The sequence below is a fragment of the Micropterus salmoides genome, unplaced genomic scaffold (assembly GCF_014851395.1).
Source record: "Micropterus salmoides isolate LMB-PRFRI ecotype aquatic unplaced genomic scaffold, ASM1485139v1 Ms_hic_scaffold_5, whole genome shotgun sequence".
Lineage (NCBI taxonomy): Eukaryota > Metazoa > Chordata > Actinopteri > Centrarchiformes > Centrarchidae > Micropterus > Micropterus salmoides.
Genome location: NW_024044237.1, coordinates 16,927,819 through 16,946,530, shown reverse-complemented (window position 1 = coordinate 16,946,530; position 18,712 = coordinate 16,927,819). Strand labels below are relative to the sequence as shown.

The 18,712-nt window shown below is 42.1% G+C and overlaps 1 protein-coding gene across 2 annotated transcripts in view; it reads left to right on the top strand.

Moving 5' to 3' along the window:
• The window catches only part of pdgfrb (platelet-derived growth factor receptor, beta polypeptide), a 29,726-nt gene that overhangs the window by 2,221 nt on the left and 8,793 nt on the right, over positions 1–18,712 (top strand). The window contains exons 1-15 of one of the 2 annotated variants that reach the window (XM_038699265.1): positions 838–1,265; positions 1,405–1,813; positions 10,409–10,483; positions 10,927–11,244; positions 11,618–11,875; positions 12,131–12,261; positions 12,639–12,795; positions 13,960–14,140; positions 15,304–15,419; positions 15,618–15,741; positions 15,913–16,124; positions 16,549–16,643; positions 16,803–16,935; positions 18,099–18,203; positions 18,507–18,617. In XM_038699265.1, coding sequence (XP_038555193.1) covers positions 10,435–10,483; positions 10,927–11,244; positions 11,618–11,875; positions 12,131–12,261; positions 12,639–12,795; positions 13,960–14,140; positions 15,304–15,419; positions 15,618–15,741; positions 15,913–16,124; positions 16,549–16,643; positions 16,803–16,935; positions 18,099–18,203; positions 18,507–18,617 — 1,990 coding nt within the window. In that variant the 5' untranslated portion in view covers positions 838–1,265; positions 1,405–1,813; positions 10,409–10,434. Of the gene's footprint in view, positions 1–837; positions 1,814–10,408; positions 10,484–10,926; positions 11,245–11,617; positions 11,876–12,130; positions 12,262–12,638; positions 12,796–13,959; positions 14,141–15,303; positions 15,420–15,617; positions 15,742–15,912; positions 16,125–16,548; positions 16,644–16,802; positions 16,936–18,098; positions 18,204–18,506; positions 18,618–18,712 lie in introns of those variants that run through there. The other variant, XM_038699264.1, reaches the window with a different exon arrangement.

Sequence of the window (18,712 nt, the reverse complement as noted above, 5' to 3'; positions counted from 1 at the left end):
TGGTTTGCCACTCTGTCAAGCTGTATGAATAAACTAGGACAGCTGCCAAATATAAAGCAACAGATTCCACTTCACTGTAACAACACAACACAAATTATAGATGAAAACAAAATGCAATGAACACATTAGATATATCTGTCTTGGCATTTTTAAAACTTTAAACCCAACATTTCCTGTTAGAGCTGTGGTTTACCTTAGCATGTTGAGACAGAGTGTGTGTCTAGCTGATAAAGAATTGCATATAGGGAAGTATTTGCTTAATGTGAATGTCATGTGAATTATTGCTGCATTATCTCTTGTAAACATTTTTAATTGACATTGCAAGCACTACACCATACACTAGTAGATTCATGGGGGGTTGGGTGGACATATTTAGGACACATTTATTGCAAGAACGTGTTAATTACAAAGGTAGAAGAAGATAAATGTTAAGGCGGGACAGTCCTATGTGGTGTTGTTCCCCTCCTATCTAATAACTGGGGCTCACTGCCTCTCTAATTACTGCTAGCAGGGCTTTCAGATTTACCCTCACAATTAGAGGAGAACATGGTTACTGTCCAATTTGGCCCCATGTTCCCTCCTCCCCTCTGTCTGCCCCGACCCCTCGTTAGAGAGAAAAGGCCTTCGTCAGCTGCAGGGCTGTGTTATGAATTTCAAGCCATCCATTCCTGGGAAAGGAAGAAATTAGGGAGAGAGCCAGTATGGAAATTGGACGTACTTGCATGGTGCGTGTATGCATGTTTGAAAGAGAGAGGCTGAAAGAGCAGAGAAAAGAGACAGAAGCGGGGGGGTGGGGTGGGGGGGTGGAGGTGTTGAGTTATTTTATGTGGGATGAATGTAAAAAAGAAAGGAATTTTTTTTTTAAATACACAAGAAGAAGCACAATGTAATAAAAATGGGTTCACTCAATCATATGTGTCATATGTGTCTAACCACTTTCACACCTGATTCTAGCAGCAGCTTAGCTAAGTGAAGTTATTTTCCTTAGAAACTGAGACTTCTGTTTGTTACTAAAGCAGGCCAACGTGAGCTCTGCCAAAACCTGTTTTTTTTTCTTCCCGCTTGGACCTCTCACTCACACTCTCACTCTTTCTCTTCCATTTTATTGTGTTTGTTGTTTTATGGAGGGGTTAGATGCGGCCCAGATTGCTGTTGCCAATAGAGACAGTCTCAGCTCACCTCCAGTTGCTCGCCACTCCATTCATAAACAAATCACTCCAGCTCGGGACCTCTCAGCATCTACCGAAGAACAACAAGCAGAGCTCGTCTGTATTTTGAAGTTTTTTCTCTCTGTTCTTTTCTCTGTCTCTGTTCATCCCTTTTTTAAAGCTTGTTGCTCAACTCCCCCCTCACATTTCCCTCCCTGCTCACTTCTCCAACTCACTCTTACTCTGGCTTCAACAGGGCCGGACCACTGACTCCCTCCTCTGTGTGAATCTGTCAGGGCAGCAGTGTCTATGTGTGTGCGCATGTCTCCACTGGGAACACTTCTTTTAAACTTACAGCACTCTTTGGGAGCGGTAGGGCAGGCTGTTTCAGAGTGTGAGAGAGGAGAGGAGACACCCGTGGTGCTGTGATTTGACTAAACAAACAGCGAGGGCTCAGAGCAGTACCTCCTCCAGCGGGCTCCTGGGACAGCAGAGATTAACCTCAGACTCTGAGGATCTGAGGGATCTATACATCTGAGGCAGCATCTCCTGTAGAGAGAACCAGCTGGAAATCTCTCCTCTGATTTCAGAAGGAGGAGACCGACTGCTGGCCGGCAACCTCCTCGGAGAGGGAAGACTTGTCTGTTTCCAGGATCACTCTGAAGGTAAGGAGTCTTACTTCTCTGTCAGGAATTTTACTTTTAGTCATGGCTGCTTGGCAGCTGTTGGCAGAAATGAAGATGTATTGTACAAAGGGGTGAAAATTCACTGTGACAGATTTAATTTCATAGCTGTCAATCACAGAGAGGATGCATCTCATCTTTACAACACTGGATTGTTGGATCATATGACTTCCTGTGATTTAAAATGGCAAAGTAATCCGATTTAATACCAGAAGACAAGAAAAATCTGGTTGTAACACTTTTTGTTGTTGTGTGATGTTGTTGCTAGTTTGTGAGAATGTGTCTATGTTGGTGGTATTTGTCACCCCCATACTTAAATGTGTGCACACCAGGACTTTCAATGTGAAAGAACGTGAGCAAGCCTGTTCAAACATCAACATGGTGATGGCTCGCACCACCTTTTCACTCTTCACATTTTAACAATGTTTGTCCTCTCACCGCGAGGGTACGTTTGACAAGGTATCCCAGGGTCACACACACTAGGCTTTACAGCACAGGCTGTTTGTATGTGCTCTACTTTGTGCTTCACCGCTAAAGGGCTTGTTTATACATCCCTCTTCGGTCACCCTGAGTGAACTGACGGTCCTCACAGCTAAACCATCAGTCTCTTTCCTCCCCTCTGAATGGCCCTAAGAGAATCAATCTTCTCTGCATAGCTACATGGAGAAGCTCATTGAAAAGCAGCGGCGGTGCAGTGATATCAGACCTGGCATCAGTCACCGTCACCAGCATCCTCTGTAACTGTGGATGGATCTCCTTTTAGTGATAACACACGCCAGCTTGAATGTATAACTTAATGCCTTGGTCAACCTTTTTAAATGTAAACCCCTCACAAAGCTGTGATTCGGTCTCGCCTGAGGTACGCAGAGTGGAGCAGACATAAACAATCTGTTGAATCATCTCTGCAGATTCATCACAGAGGGTTTTAGTACCTGGAATGAGTTACATTATAGCAATGTGAGCTATTTCATGGCTGACACACATGTGACATGCATGTCTCTTCACTCTAATCCGCCATATGTTTTGCACCTGAAAGCCTTCCCACTTCCCTGTTATGTGCGGCTGTTTAGTTGTTGGGTTGGTTAACTGCACATCTTCTGTACACTGATGACCTTTTTGATATGGGGGGGCATCTGAATTAGCACAAGTTGTAAACAATGTTGGCATGTATTTTGTGTCTGCTGCTCTCCTCCTCTACAGTTAGGAGTTTCCTTTTGAAGTCTTGATCTGCTCTGTGGATATTTTGGTCCAGGCACTGTCTCGTACTGTTGTTGCAGATGAGCTGTTGGAAAATTACATGCATTTCATACTTTTACCATCAACAGTATTAGACAGTATTGCATTCATATCATAGTTCAGCTGGATGTCTCTTGCTAAACGTTTCACAGCAATTTAAAAACAGTAAAGATACTCATACTATAAAGAACAAATCTTTATAGCTTGGATTTGTAAAACAAAGTGAAGTTTCATTTGCCTCCCGACCAGTGGGGATTTCTCTCCCTGTGCGTCAGGCTGCTGGTATGTGTTGCAGCACAGCTCTTCTCCCCGGCCCCCCGATGCAGCACGGCCCAGTCGGCTCCATTCCCCTGGCCCAGACCTAATCCTTCGTCATCAGCTGTTTCCTGGCTCTCTGGGCTCACCGCATGCCAGCCGCTGCGAGAAAATGTGCTTCACATTATGACCATGCAGAAAACATGCCAGGGGTCTGATTCGGCTCACATGTGCCGATATGTAACAGTTTGAGCTCAGCAGAAAGTTTTGCACATTGATCCCATTCTGTCCTCTTGTGATTTATCCTCCGTGACCTGAACGCACAGCTGCTCAGCAATTGTGCCCTGAAAACCAGTGTGACGTTGTTTAGATCCGGATGAAGTTTTGAGTTTTGAAAGTAATGTAGAGCACTCCGACATCTCATCATATGATTATTCTTACACTTGCTCAGTTCATCTTGTTTTATATTTAAATCTAGCTGACTCTGACTTGCTGGTGGTCGCTTACTTGAACTGGCTGATTCATAAGTCATCATGCTTACTTTTGAACTGAGCTTTTGTTTCATGTCCTCCTATAGGTCACTGTTTCCTTAATGCTGTACTTAGACTTTTATTTGAGTCAAATAGCTTTAATGAAGAGCACTAAGTGGTGCTGCGATACAGCATCCTGTACGGCTGCCCGTCCATCTGGCCTCCCCCCCCTCATTCCCTCCTTCTCTCCCTCCCACCCACTCACGCAGAGCTGACAGACAGCTGCATCTCATCTGCAATAAGAGAGCACTCTTACAGATGACTCCTGGAGGAAATGTTTCTTTTTGAGTTATAATACCACACTTTCTGAAGGAAATCAGCCTTAAAATGCAAAGAAAGGCGTCATTTTCAAACACATAAGAGATAAGCTGTCCAAAATTTAAGTATAATTTTTAATGCAAGGCTGTTTTTACACTGTGGTATTACTACCTTTACTCAAGTAAAGGTTGTGTCTTCTTCCACCCCTGTATGGGTATAACATCAGAAAGAAATCACAACATCCTTTCTGAATGTACTACAGAACAAAAATACAGATTTTCAGGAAGTTTTAGATTCTTTTAAAGCGCGACTCTGGAGTTTGTGCTGTCCTCAGTCCAACAAAAACATGCTGATGATTGGTGATACAGTGCAGTGGAGGACAAAGGAAAACCATCTGCTGCTTTTATAAGATAAGAATATTCCACACAGTGGAAAATGGAGACTTTTTTGGATGTCTCTTGGTTTGTCTACTCATGCATAGAAAGAGATACCCCAAAGAGCTATTCCAAGATTGTTTTGCCATAATTGTCAAAATTGACACATAAAATCAAAATTTGCCAGCAAATTGCATAAGTAGTATAAATGATCACCCCAAATTGATGCTTCTCTGTCACTCTTTCTCTTTTTTTTTACTCCACATCCTTTCAACATTATTGCATATGGGGAAGTGAGTGGAATTTAAAGGCAGTGAGGCCTAATTGTATTCAGCTGTTTCTGTTTCTCTTTGAGGTGGGCGTGGGTGTGTAAGAGTGGAGGGACTGCAAGTGTGTGTAGGCGTCCTCCATTTCTCACCGGGCTGGGTGGGGGACTCGTGTTCGAGGGACGGCCGGTGTGCAGGATAAATGATGGTAACGGCGTGCAGACGGGTGGGGAGGTCTCAGAAGAAAAACGTAGGTGGATGTGATGCTGCTTATGCTAGCAAATATATCTGATATCCCTGTATTCCCTGTGAGCACAAACAGTTTGAATTGGCTGGGACTGGGACAAAGCACACACACAAAATTACAGCCTAACTGGTAGTAAGCCAAAGATTAACTGCCCAAGAAAATGAGAAAAATTTACATGACTTCAGTGACAACAGCTGCTTTAGTTTTTGAAATCTTAAACATTTTCCTTTCATTTAGGCTCCCAAATGAGTAGAAAATTAGATCATTAAACTGATATCAAACACTAGCCACATCTAAGTCTACAATTCTGCAACTATCAGTTTTACCCAGAAGCCCTTTACATCCCCCCACCGCCACTACAAAACAGCATTTACAACTCTGTTTGAAAGGGAGCAAACCAAAATCCGCAGTTTCCCAAACATGTGTTGCCTCAGCATGAGTACAGAGCCACTTTGGTTTCTGAGGCAAGACCACTCGCAGTCACTGTATCCTAATGCTGAACTGAATAAAAGCAGAGGGAGATTTTTTGAGAATGACCAGAATCAGATAAAGAAAACTTGAGATGGCTATAGTGCTGCTTCAAGCTCTAAAATTACAGGATGCAAGCTGTTTTTTGGCTGATACAGAGGTTTTCAAAGCCCCGTGTCCAGCTGTGTAACAGCAACTTCTTGTTGGGGCTCAGTCTACTGTAAGGGAGCCAAGTCTCCAACTATTACTAAACTTTAAGACCTCTTTTGAGCCTCAATTTGTACTGCATACTCACATACTCAGCATTTGTCCAAACTATTACGACAGACACGTTTCTGGATTGTAGAAAATGTGGGGCATTTCTACGATGGTGATTTGTATATTTCCATTGACTGAGACTGTCAGAAGTGAGAGCGTCAGAGGTTTTCATTTAGCTACTACAATCAATATCTTTATATTAACAATAGATCAAATGACAATGTGTAATGGAAAACCACAGAGAATTATCACCTTACTTTGAAGCTCCCCTAAGGTCTTACAGAGCATTTAAGGCTCCAACACAGTCTCCATAAGCAAACAGCACACTTCACATATTCCGACAGCATGCTGATGACATGTGTGCTATCGCAGCTGAAACCGCCTTATACTCATGAGTCTGCAGTTGGTAACGTACAGTATGTGTATTGTGTCACGTTGGGGGACAGTGAGGCCGCCTGGGGTGGGAGCAGTGCATCTTGGGTCTGTCCAAGGCACATGACACGCTGGGTCATTTTTTTCCTACAGAGCTCTCCCAAGTCCTGCTGTTCAGAGATATGTCGAGAAAACATGACATCCTTCCACAAAGGAAAAAAAGACGAATATGAGGTGTTCATTTATTCAGCTATTCTCGCCACATGATTTAGTATATGTCCTAATAAAGTGTTAAATGTCAGTGATAGTTCATCGTCAGTCTTATCTGAGCTATAATTGTTTGCATTGGAGTGAAGTGGCCGTGAAATTGGAGATGTTTGTTTTGCAGATCACAGCTTCCTGTAAACATCACTGTGATGTAAGACTGTATGCGCTCCCTCTGCTGTCCCACTCTGTGCTTTGATGTAGTGTTTCCTATAAATTGTGTTTTGTGTGTCTGCGTGCCCCGCGACCCTGTACGCAGGATAAGCGGTTGACGATGGATGGATGGGTGGATGGGTGGATGGATGTCTGCGTGCTCCCTTTGCTGTCTGTTCCACTGTCTGGTGTTGTGTCCAGTATCACTGCGGTGTGTCAGTGGTTTTTCATGCTTTGTCATTGGTCTAATTGCTCTGTTTTTGTATGTTGATTGTTTTTTTCTGTTTGTTTTTTTCTCCGTCTTTGCTCTTTGTACTTGTTTTTCCACATTTCTGATTGTGAGTTTACATCTTTTCTGTGCAGCTTGTTATTTAAGGCAGTTGTTTCTCTTTGTAGAAGTTTCGTTATGTGCAGTTTGTCCTCTTCTCATTGTGGCGTGTCTCCAGGAGTATTTGGTTAGTGGTTGTGGTGCTCTGCTGTGTCATTGATGCATCACTGCCTCACACCCACACAAGGCCAGAAAATTTCCCCATGCAGGAAGTGAGAGCTGCACTTTGGGAGGTTTTTTGGACATCTTTCTCTCTTTTGTTACACATTACAATTTGCCCCCTCCTTTTTTTAAGTGAAACCTTTCCCCCCTTGGGACACACTCAAGCAAACAGTTGACTGCAAATGTGGTTCGCAAAGCAGTTCCCACCTCATCCAGGACTGCTTCATCACTGCCAGATGTTTAAATAAAACACGCAGCTATGGTATATATAGATAATCCCAGAAGTGGGGATTACAGGCAGCTGTGGGGCAGTGCGTGGGCTGCCTGCATCCCGCTGAGGTCCATTTTAGCATTCTTCCTCATTAGCTAGTGACACTTTGAGTGTAGCAGGGTTGTTTATGAAAACTAGGGAAGGGTCAATCAGCCACCAAATTCCCAGCATCTGTGGGAAAACTCATACAGTGGGATAACAGTTTATCCATCATGGTGATTACTGTGCCATCACTTTACATAAACACTGTTTTTTTTCAGACCTCCATGATCATTGCAGGAATGGAGTATCCCATTTCAAAGATTAAAAAGACAACAATAAACATATGTGTTATACAAATGTTTTTCAGTTCCTTTCAATCATCTCTTTAAGACCCGCTACAAGACCTCATCCTCAGACTGAGAACCACTTGACTTGGGTTGACTTGTGGATATTGTGGATGTTTCTTACTGTAAATTGTCTCAAGCACCACTCTGGTGCCTCTGTGGTTCAAACAAAGAGCTACTTTGTGTTTTAGGGGTCAAACTACTACTAAGTGTTTTTATTAAGTGGGAAACAAACTCTTTGAAATGCTGCCAAACTTTCTTGGCAGATTCATTAGTGTCCTGACCCTTTTAACACTTCATAGTATTGTATGTTCCCTTTCGTGCACAAAGACTTGACCAGGACAGAGATGAGCACAAAAACAAGTATGTTTTCAACAGTGTTTAAAACTCCCTTTAAGCGTCACATCACGCCATGACTACGACTTTGATGTTACTGTTGCATGTTCTTAAATCTTGGATTAATTTCACCATAGTGTTCAGTCTTCAGGCTCCCATTGGCCCTCTGATCCTAGTCAGCACATCCTATCTTGAGGGTCATATTCCTTCTGGAAGGTGTCCCCCACTGCCCATCAGTCAACATCAAACCTCATCGTGTTGCAGTAGCCAAACATTATTTTTCCGTCCTTTTTCAAAGACCCCAAAATTAGATGTGAACACACTGAGAGTCTTATTCAGCAAAGAATGTTTTCTGCTGTTTGATCTCAGATGTAGATTCAGATGCTGCTGTAGCCCTAATGTAGCTTTTTGGCTTGTTTTAGCGAAAAAATAACATCAGCAGTCAGTCACAATAAGATTTGTTAGTCTTAATGCTGCCAAGCGACACATTCTTTTGGCGTTGCCGTGTTTGGCTGTTGTCGCTCAAAAGTCCTCATCACTGACACTGAGGTTAGTGCTACTCCTAAGTGCTGATTTATGGCTTCCTCAGTGGACAGTCCCTCGCTGCTGGCTGCTGGGGCCCCCAGGGATAAGGTGACCCCCCACTCCCGCCGTCACGACCAGCAGGGTCCCAAGTGTATCAGTGGTCCTGGGAAAGTTTAAGAGAAGTACTGTGGGAACATGAACTGTACACAGACACGAGTGACAAAAAGGAAAAGGGGGGAGAGATCTGTTCGTAAGGGGGGGTGGGTTTGAGTGTAATGCAGCAAGTGCCTGTGTGTGTGTTTTAGCACATGTAGCATGCATTATGTACCACTAAGGATGTGTGCATTTCCGCATATGTATGAACTACAACACAAGGGGAAAAAAAGTTTCTCTCTCTGTCTCTTGCTCTCTGTCAGTCTCTCCTTCGCCCCTTTTTATTAGAACCAGGAGGCCGGGAGGAAATGGACCAGTCATGTTTTTGGAGCAACTCAAGAGGTTTTCGTTTTGGGAGCGGAAGTGCCTAAGGCAGTAAATCTAGAGAGACAACGTGTATCTGGTTTAAGTAACTGCCTTCTTCTAACTCACCACCATTCCCAAACTGATTAAATCCTTTATCTCCTCTATATGAAAATATAGCCATTAAAAGAAATCTGTAACTTTGATACACTTTCATAGATACAGCCTTGAGGTGGTGTTGCCAGAAATGTTCAAATGATAAATAAAAATTTTCAGATAAGTTGGAGAGGTGTAATCTAAACACGTGTTCTATTACATAATGCATGAAGATAGTCCAGGTTCTTAAAATAGAGATTGTAAAATTGGATTGCACTATCAAGTAAAAATGTTCAATGGGGTAAGATTTCTCAAGATGCATTTCACAATTTTTCCACTGACTCCCCTCCTTCTCTTCCTCCTCCACCCTCGCTCTTCCCAAGCCTCGCTCTTCCGCCCTCTCCCTCTTTCCCACCCTCTTGCGTACAGGCCTGTGATCCATCCTTAACTGTTTCCAGACGTCTGTGTGCTGCTGGCCCTAACCCCCATCCAAAACATAATAACAAACCGTTCCTCCGCTACTCAATCTGCCGTCTTACTTTGCAGTGAAACTGGCTAACAGTAGTTAATGCTGAGGATGGCACACTAAGCATTAGTCAGCATTGGCACACTCAGTATTAGTCACCCTCTAGCTCTTAAATGTATTCTAGGATATTGATATCATGTTTGTGTACAACATGATATCCCATTAGTATTGCAAAATCCTTAGTGTGCTCCTGTGTCAGCAGCTTATGTGAATGCCCTCATTTTTACTTTTGTTTACACCAGAACCAATTAATGGCTCAGCACGGCTCTAGAATAGCTTGGACGCAGCATTGTTGCCAGTGAGTGTGCAAAGCTGCACACAGTGACCCATTTGTTAGTGGGCAGAATGCTGGTGAACCTGGAACAAAAAGAGCCAGACATTGTCGCTCTGTCCTGGTGCAGCGAGGCATCAAATACCTCCAGAGTGCGCTGCATCTGCACCTCAGACTGTGTGTGCTGGCCAGAAACCATTCAAGAAAGCAGCTTGATAACAAACTAAATACTTTTTGTGTGTTTCCTTTAGTATGAGTAGACCATAATTTTTATTTTCTTTGTTTGTGAATTTATGTCCATTCTTGGTTAACCTGACCCGCTGGAACTCATGAGGATTCAGTCCATCATGATATGAATTTTTATGGAGTGATGTTAATTGGTGTGGTGCTGTATTTAAATTGAATGAACTAAAAAACTAAAACTACATTTACCTGCTGTTTTGTTAATTTCTGAATTTTATCAAATGTTTTGTGGACAGAATGATCTATATCTAATATTGTCACAAATATTGGCTGAGGCAATGTTGTCGAGGCCAAATATTTCCAATAAGGGTACATTAAGTTTAATCAGAGTTGTTATCCCTTCTGTTTGTTTGCAGAACTGAGCGCATTGAAGGCTTCCACCATGAGGAGGGTGACGGCATCCACGCTCCATCTGACAGTCACCGTTACTGGTGAGGACTCAATTTCGTTAAACACAAAAAAAGACCACAGCTGTTTTTGCAGGAAACCGAAGAGCATGATGCCAAGCGTAGGTAGACTATTTTATGTCATGCTTACCGAGAGAAGCGGTCATTTCAAAAGGTTTAATTAAGTGTATATACAGTAATGATGTCAATAGGGTATCTTTTTGTATTATTTATTAGCTGCAGCCTGTAAGGTAACACAATGCCTTGTTGTCAACTGATGCATTCAGCCTGACCTCTGTCACTTTAAATACATCTGTCACTGACTGAGGCATCATTATCCTCCAACTTATCCACTCCAGGCAACTCATATCTTTCATCATTTCGAGATAGAACAGGATCTGGCATGTATTGTTGATTTAACCTTTGACCCCTTGCACCCTTCTCTTTGACCGCCAACCTGACCTTTTTCCTTGCTTTACCAACTGTAGCTCTCCTGTATTTCTGCACTGAGTTGTGTTGCCTGGAGCTCTCACCTGATGACAAAGAGCTCGTCCTGGCTGAGGGCTCTTCCCTCAACCTCACCTGCTCTGGCTCAGAGGAGACCACCTGGGTGTTCAAGAGGGACGATGTGTCAATCCTCCAAGTGGAACAAGTTCAAAATGGTGGTCAGAACTACAAAATCGTGCAAAGCAGCGTCACTTCCAGTGTTTTGACCCTGTGGAACTTGAGCTGGAAGCACACAGGGGTGTATCAGTGCATCGATCGACTCACTGGAGAAACTAAGGAGGTGGCTGTTTTTGTCCCAGGTGAGGTCTGGTTTGTTCTCCTATAATTTAACTGTTTAGTGTCATAACGGCTATCTCATTCATAAAGCAGCAACAAAAAATTGTGCTCACATCGGTAAAATAACAAAATAAAAAACACAGAAAAGTCAGTATGCATACTAAAAAACTGCTGAAAACATACAGATTTTTGGGTGTGCTGTTAATGCACATTATTGTCCAACAATGCAATGCACAACTGCACTAAAATTACTCCAGGAAGATCTTGGAAAACAGAAAAATAAGTATTAGATAATTAGAAAAAAAAATTTGTATAGTAAAATGTTTTGTTGGTATGTCATACGGAACTGTATAATTGATCCACAATTAAACAAATGAGTCCTCTTTCTGCCTGCAGACCCTGATGTATGGTTCATAGAGAGCTCCCATGGCATGGTGACGAAGACCAGTGAGGAAAGCACCGTCCCCTGCGTGGTCACCAATCCCAACATCATTGTCACCCTGTATGAGAGGGACACCGATCAGCCCATCAAGGGGCTTTATGTTCCTAGCGAGGGGTACAAAGCACAGCTGGAGGACAGAACCTACGTGTGTCGTGGAGAGCTGAACGGGGAGGTGAAAGAGTCTCAGGGCTTCTGCGTCGTCAGCATTTTCGGTAGGTGTTCAGGTTAAAGAGTTTGGCTTGAACAAACAGAAGTTTCTGTTTGCTGAGATGAAACTACAGAAGCCAGTTGCTAAGTTCAGTTCTGACTTGTACTGATGAGATAAAAATATATTAATTTCAGGGTTTATATTTGTACAATTATGTGATTGATTAGCAGTGAAGGAGACTTTTCTATATATTGTTTTGATGAATCACATTATCACCACCTCTTCCTCCTCTCCCTCATCCTCTCCCTTCCCATCTCAGTCCCAGAGGCCATCGACGCCTACATCAATGCGTCAAAGACCGTCCTGAAGCAGGGCGAACCGCTGACAGTAAACTGCACAGTGCACGGAGTGGAGCTAGTGTATTTTTCCTGGAATATGCCCAACAGCGAGGTGAGTAGGAGTGGAGCAGAACAAGCGCTTTTGTTCCGCTTTCCCTCTGTGATCACTCTCAGGCCTCATGACTGAGCCCAGATAGAGACACACCTCAATTTTATCCCTCTGTGTCAGTTCTTCTCATAACATGTGGTGTTGATATTGTAACACTTGGTTCTTCTTAAGTTCTGGATCATTATGAAGATGAAGAAGACTATCTCCAGAGAGAAGTTTAGCTTTGTTGACTGACTCTGATATTTCTTCTTGTTTCTTAAGGAGGCAGCTTTACCTAATTTTTTATGGGTGATTCTGTCATGTGAGCAGATAGCACATATACGCCATGATGATAAAATGTCACATCCTCATCATTTGCCTCTCCCTTCATGGTTGTTCAGGTCAAGCCGCTGACAGACGTCCTGTCCCCAACAAGCATGCGCTCCTACCTGATCTACCCTAATGCCACGGTGGCCCACAGCGGAGGCTATGACTGCCATGTCCTCGAGAGTGTCCAAGACCAGACTGCCTCTGCCAGCGTCAACATCACTGTGCTCGGTTAGAGTAACCCACACACACACACTTTCACAGAACCAGAACTAAAACAAACTGATGCTGGACAGATTATTATTGTGTTTTACTGACAGAGAGAAGACTGCTTATTATGTAAACGTTTGCAAGTCAAGGTGAGCGAGGTGCTTCTTTTAAAGGAAATTAAGTCTTTTATTTATTTCTGTTCAAAGTGTGAAATAAACCATTGTCATGGTGTGGATGCCCTGAGTGGTACCTTGAAAAACAGAGCTTCAAACCAGGAGCTACAGCAACTCTATATTTAGACTTTTGGGAATAAACTCATGGAGTTACCAAGAAATATTTGTGTAACTGAGTTTTGACTTCAATTATTACCATACAGTAAGTCCAGCATGTATAGATATGTGATCTTGCAAGCAGCAACTTGAGAGCCAATAAAAGCAGGGTTCATCACACTGAATTTTTTCTTTCTCATTCCCTCTTGACAGTCACTGAATGCATTTGGGTCTGTGAATGCTTATTCTATCTGCAGCGAGGTGTGTTATGTTTATAAAATCCTTGAATAACTTGAACCGCCATGCTCCATGGAGACCAGGACAGTTTAGTAGGGCTTTCTGGACATCTCAGTGGAAAAGACAGATAGTGTCTGACCACAGACATTCAGCAAGGAACAGCAGAAGCATATTATACCGTCTCTAGCCTCCTGTTCAGTGAACTAACATAAATATAACCAATTATATATTTTTATATATATATAGCATATTTTAGGTAATTGTTTAGTTTTTTCTGGCCTTCCAGAATTTAACAGCTAAAGAGCCAAACAGTTTTTCTCAGGAGTTGGTGGAGTACAAAACAGAGCTTAAAGAAAGCGAATAATTTACTTAGATTTGTCAGGTGGCCAGAAACAAATGAATGCTAATGTTGCGAAGTGTCTTGTACATGTGTAAATGTTTGCAATTGTTTGCTAACAAGTTCGAAATATCAAATTTAAATATGATTATTTGTCAGTTCCCGCAATTACAAAAATTGTTATTGAATTAAGACTTGCATCAAGACACCAAGCAAGAATAAGTGTATGAATGCATGGTTAATATAAGACACATTTACTTAAAGACATAAGATACATTTTGTGCAGAAGATCAAGTATATGACATTTGACATTATGTTGCTGATATCACTTTTTTTCTACAGAGCGAGGCTTCGTAGTTGTGACTCCTGCTCAGCAACAAAACATTTCAGCCAAGCTGCAAGAGAACGTGGAGCTCAGGGTGAAAATTGAAGCCTACCCTCCCCCTCAGGTCCGCTGGAGCAAAGATGGCGCCACCATCAAGGGGGACAAAACCATCACAACCAGACAAGAGCATGAAATTGGGTAAGACATCCAACTAGACTCTTCAGCTGTTCTTTAACCTTAAAAATTCCTTACATACCATAAAGTAATATACTTTTGATACATTTGAACACCCTGTTAGGGTGACCGCCTCCAGAGGCGTCCAGCTCTTGTCAGTCATCACCAGATAAGGCCTCCGCAGAGAGAAACACAATACTCTCTAGAGGGCAGTACTCCATCATTCATCACACAGGAGCCATAAACACAAGATACCTGTCACAACTCACACATCTCTTTCAGAAAAAAAAACCCAAACAATGTTTTAATTGCAGGAGCATGATTTCACATTTTTTTGACAACATGCATGTTGTGAAATATCATCTGTGTGCTCAATTGAAACATGGAGAAACACCACTGAGCGCACAAATAAAAAAATAAAAAAAATACCTGATATGACTATATTTTTTATAGTTAACTTTAGCACATAATAACAACCACATTGTCCAGGCACTCCCATGCACCCGACCAGTCAGTCAACACATCATATCAACAAAACAAACTATAAAAAAATATATGATTACACAGTCAATAGGGAAAAACTCATAGATACAAAGACAATAAACAAATAAATCTCCAGTCCACTGTATTGTGAGTTCATGGTAGCCAGTCATCAGCAGACAATATTGTTTATTATGAAGCGTTTTAAGCTGTGGTCAGAAGAGGGGTTTCCTCTTAAAGAGCTCTTAACCCCTAAAAGGAAGATTTTCAGCTTTGCAGATGAGAACAGCCAAACATTTCCTTTTAAGACAGCCCATATTCTTTTATGATGTATTCTCCCTCCGTATTTTTGATCCAATTGTGTAAAATGCAATTGAAAGCTTATTAGGAAGTTTATATTGTGATGAGGGGAGATGTCTTAGTTGGAGGGTAAACCTAAAAGGAAAAGGCCGGGGTGCTTATTTTCCTAAACATCCCATTGAGTTCTCTGGAAATAAATCTTGAAATGAGTTTGCATTCCCTGTGGAAATACGTCCCCTTACTTTATATGGTTCTTAATGCATAGAGACAAAGACCACAATTCATTTTGTGTCTGATGAAAAGCATGACATGCAGCCTGTAGAGAATATATATTGGAGGAAAAGAGCAGTGAAGAGTCAAATTTTATTCATTTTTCTCACCTTTTGTCCATACATCTTCTACCTCAGGTATGTAACTATTCTCACTTTGGTGAGGGTAAGGACGGAACAGAAGGGCCTCTACACCGTCCTTGTTACAAATGGAGATGACACAAAGGAAGTGACATTTGACCTGGTGGTCCATGGTGAGAGGCTATTTTAAGAAACTTAAAATCATCACAGTATACAGGGTGTTCTTGTTGACGTTTAGTTCATAACCCACAGGCCTGGATATGAAGCACAGACAATTTAAAAGTAATATTTTTGCATATGAAAATCAAGGACATACTTTCTTTGTATCCAAGTTAGTAATGAGTTATGGTTGCTGCACCTCCTGTGTGTAGTTCCCTCTCAGATTAAAGACCTGACTGACCAGCACCTCCCTGGGAAGAGACACTTAGTGACCTGTGTAGCTGAGGGGGTCCCAACCCCGACCGTACAGTGGTACAGCTGTGACAGCATGCTCAAGTAAGTCACACCACCACCCATTCATCACTGAACTGTCACACAGCGAACACTAGGGGGCTGACCATACACAGAAATTTATTTTACTTACTTGAGCATCGACTTTGATTCCTTTTGACTCTGCACTGCAGCAAATTATGTGTTTCCACCCGCTGATCTCACGTCCTGCTGCAGGTGCAGCAACCAGACAGCTTTGTGGCAGCCGCTGATACCAGAACCGGAGGTGCTGAGCATCCAGACCAACGTCAGCTACAGTGAGACTCGTAAAATAAGCCAGGTGCAGAGCCAGGTGACCTTCCACAAGCCCCGGCAGGTCACAGTTCGCTGTGAGACCAGCAACCAAGCAGGACTCATCGACAGAAGAGACGTCAAACTGGTGTCCAGCAGTAGGTGTCTGTGAAGAATCCAAATTTAGTGTTTTTTATATTTCAGTGTCACTTAAGGGCCATGTCCATGTTTACTCTTTTAACTGTGTAAATTAACAGTATATCACTTTACTAAACTACTACTACTAAACAAACTCATGGGGGTCTAGAAAAAAACAACAAGATTTATGTTTGAAAAGTTTATATTTTACAGACACAGAACACCAAACAGTTAGACAGGACAAAATTTGTCTGTTTGTACTTAAGCTATAAATATAGGGGGTCTAAGGATAGATGGTGTTGTTGTACAGATTGTAAAGCCCCTGGAGATAAAATTGTGGTTTTTGATATCAGGCTATATAAATGAAATTGAGACAACTTGGTTAAATATTCCCAACCTTAACTTCATCCAGGCTAATGCTCTGCGTCATTTTTCCTGTTGCAGCACTGTTCTCCCAGGTGGCAGTGTTGGCTGCTGTTCTGGCCTTAGTGGCCATCATCATCATGTCTATCATCATCCTCATCGCTGTATGGAGGAAGGTGAGAAACAAAGTAACAAATTCACCAATCAGAGAGTTGCTCTTCACACGTCATGTGGAAATACAAAGTATGGTGAATTAAAATGCACACTTTCTTTGCTGCTTCTGTTTTCATGTGTGTTTCTTTGTGTGTGTTTTTTTTCTTTCTCTGTGTTCTCAGAAACCTCGCTATGAGATCAGATGGAAGGTGATAGAGTCTGTGAGCCAGGATGGACATGAGTACATCTATGTGGACCCCATCCACCTGCCCTACAACCTGGCCTGGGAAATGCCACGAGACAACCTGGTGCTGGGTGAGTCCTCAGGCAAACAGGGACAGGAGAGAAAACTGATGCTGATATGGGGCCTGTGAAGCCCGAAGAGACACTTGATGCGTACAAATGGACTTGCCTTGACTTTGATGTGCTGCCATTGTATACATTTCACCAAGTCAAAAATAAAGCCAGTTTTAGGTGTAAATAAAAAAACATATACATTTCAAATACTTGTAATTACTTGTACTTGTAATTTCAAATACTGAGGCTCAGGTAATAAAGTAAAGTAATAGGTCTTTAAAAATATACATAATTAAAGGTATATAAATATAGATTAATAATAATGAATACTTAAAGCAAATTAAAAAAATTTATTTAATTCACTATTTGGTTTCCTTTTGGCAACTTTCTTATTATTTACATGGCACCCTGCATTTGTATGCATGAAATAGATGAATTATTATCTATATATATTATTATATATTATATTATTTATGTATTAAATGTAATAATTTTAGTTACTGCTTTGGTTAATTTGTATTTAATTTGACACATTTATGATTGCTTATTGAATTATTATTCCTTTATTGTTTATATTGCTGATTTTTATTGCTCTTGGCCCTCCTGTGTTGTGGAGCTAAAAAAGAAATGTGTTGCAGTTTTTCTGTTGCACTTAAAAATGTGTCCATTTCACTAGTTAATATCCGACTAAACAGACTTTTTGTGAATGGTCTGCTTGTTGCTCAGCCAAGACCAAACAAGTGAGTATGTAACTATCACCAGGTGACTTTAGTGCTGTGGGTGGTTTGGGTCGTCTGGGCAAAGTTGAGGCTAGAATACAAGCGAGAATATAAGTGAGGTTTGTTAAACTTGTCTTCTTGGCCGTAATCCCACCCCGTTTTTAAAGCGCTTTTGTTTTTGATGATGTGTTGGTGGTAGTCAGCTGCTCCTTACAAACAGGAAGCTTCCCAAGCTTACTCAGACCTTCCATGGCTAGACCTCTGCTCATGAAAGTAATCTGGACCATCTGTTAAAAACCTCCTCAAGCAAGTTTCTAATCTCACTGTCCAAGGAATAACAAGATACCAAAGAGGTTTGTTCACATTAAAATTTAAATGAAAAGAGAGGTTCTCCCTTCCTTTTCAGGTCTACCATGTGCTTCGTTCACACTCTGTCCCACTGAGACTTTCTTTGTGTTTCAGGTCGCACTCTTGGATCAGGAGCTTTTGGCAGGGTGGTCGAGGCAACCGCGTATGGTCTCACTCATTCCCAGTCCAGCACAAAAGTGGCCGTGAAAATGCTGAAATGTAAGACATATAATATAAAAACACTGCAGTAAGCCATGTGCGAGTCACTGTCAAGTCCCCTGCGTATAGCTGTCAAATATTGTGACAGCAGAGCCATATTCCTGCGAGCTCAGAGAGAGCAGCAGCCTGCTGAGCTTTTGTTTGGTTGCCAGCCTGGTTCGAGTTTCAGCCAACGGGTCATTGAGCAGTTTGGCAAGGATGCAATGTGTTCTGATCTCAGTATGTTTTGTTCCCCCTGTTCTCACACCTAGCTACCTCTTTTTTTTTCTCTCTCTCTCTCCCTCCCTCTCTCTCTCCATCCAGCTACAGCCAGGAGGAGTGAGACTCAGGCTCTGATGTCAGAGTTGAAGATCATGAGTCACCTGGGTCCTCATCTCAACATTGTGAACTTGCTAGGAGCTTGCACCAAACATGGTGAGCCTCCCTTGTGAACCAGTGCTATGCTAGTTTAGGCATTAACAGCACCTGATATCAGTGGTGAGCATTTTCTTCATGGGAAACTTAAAGGG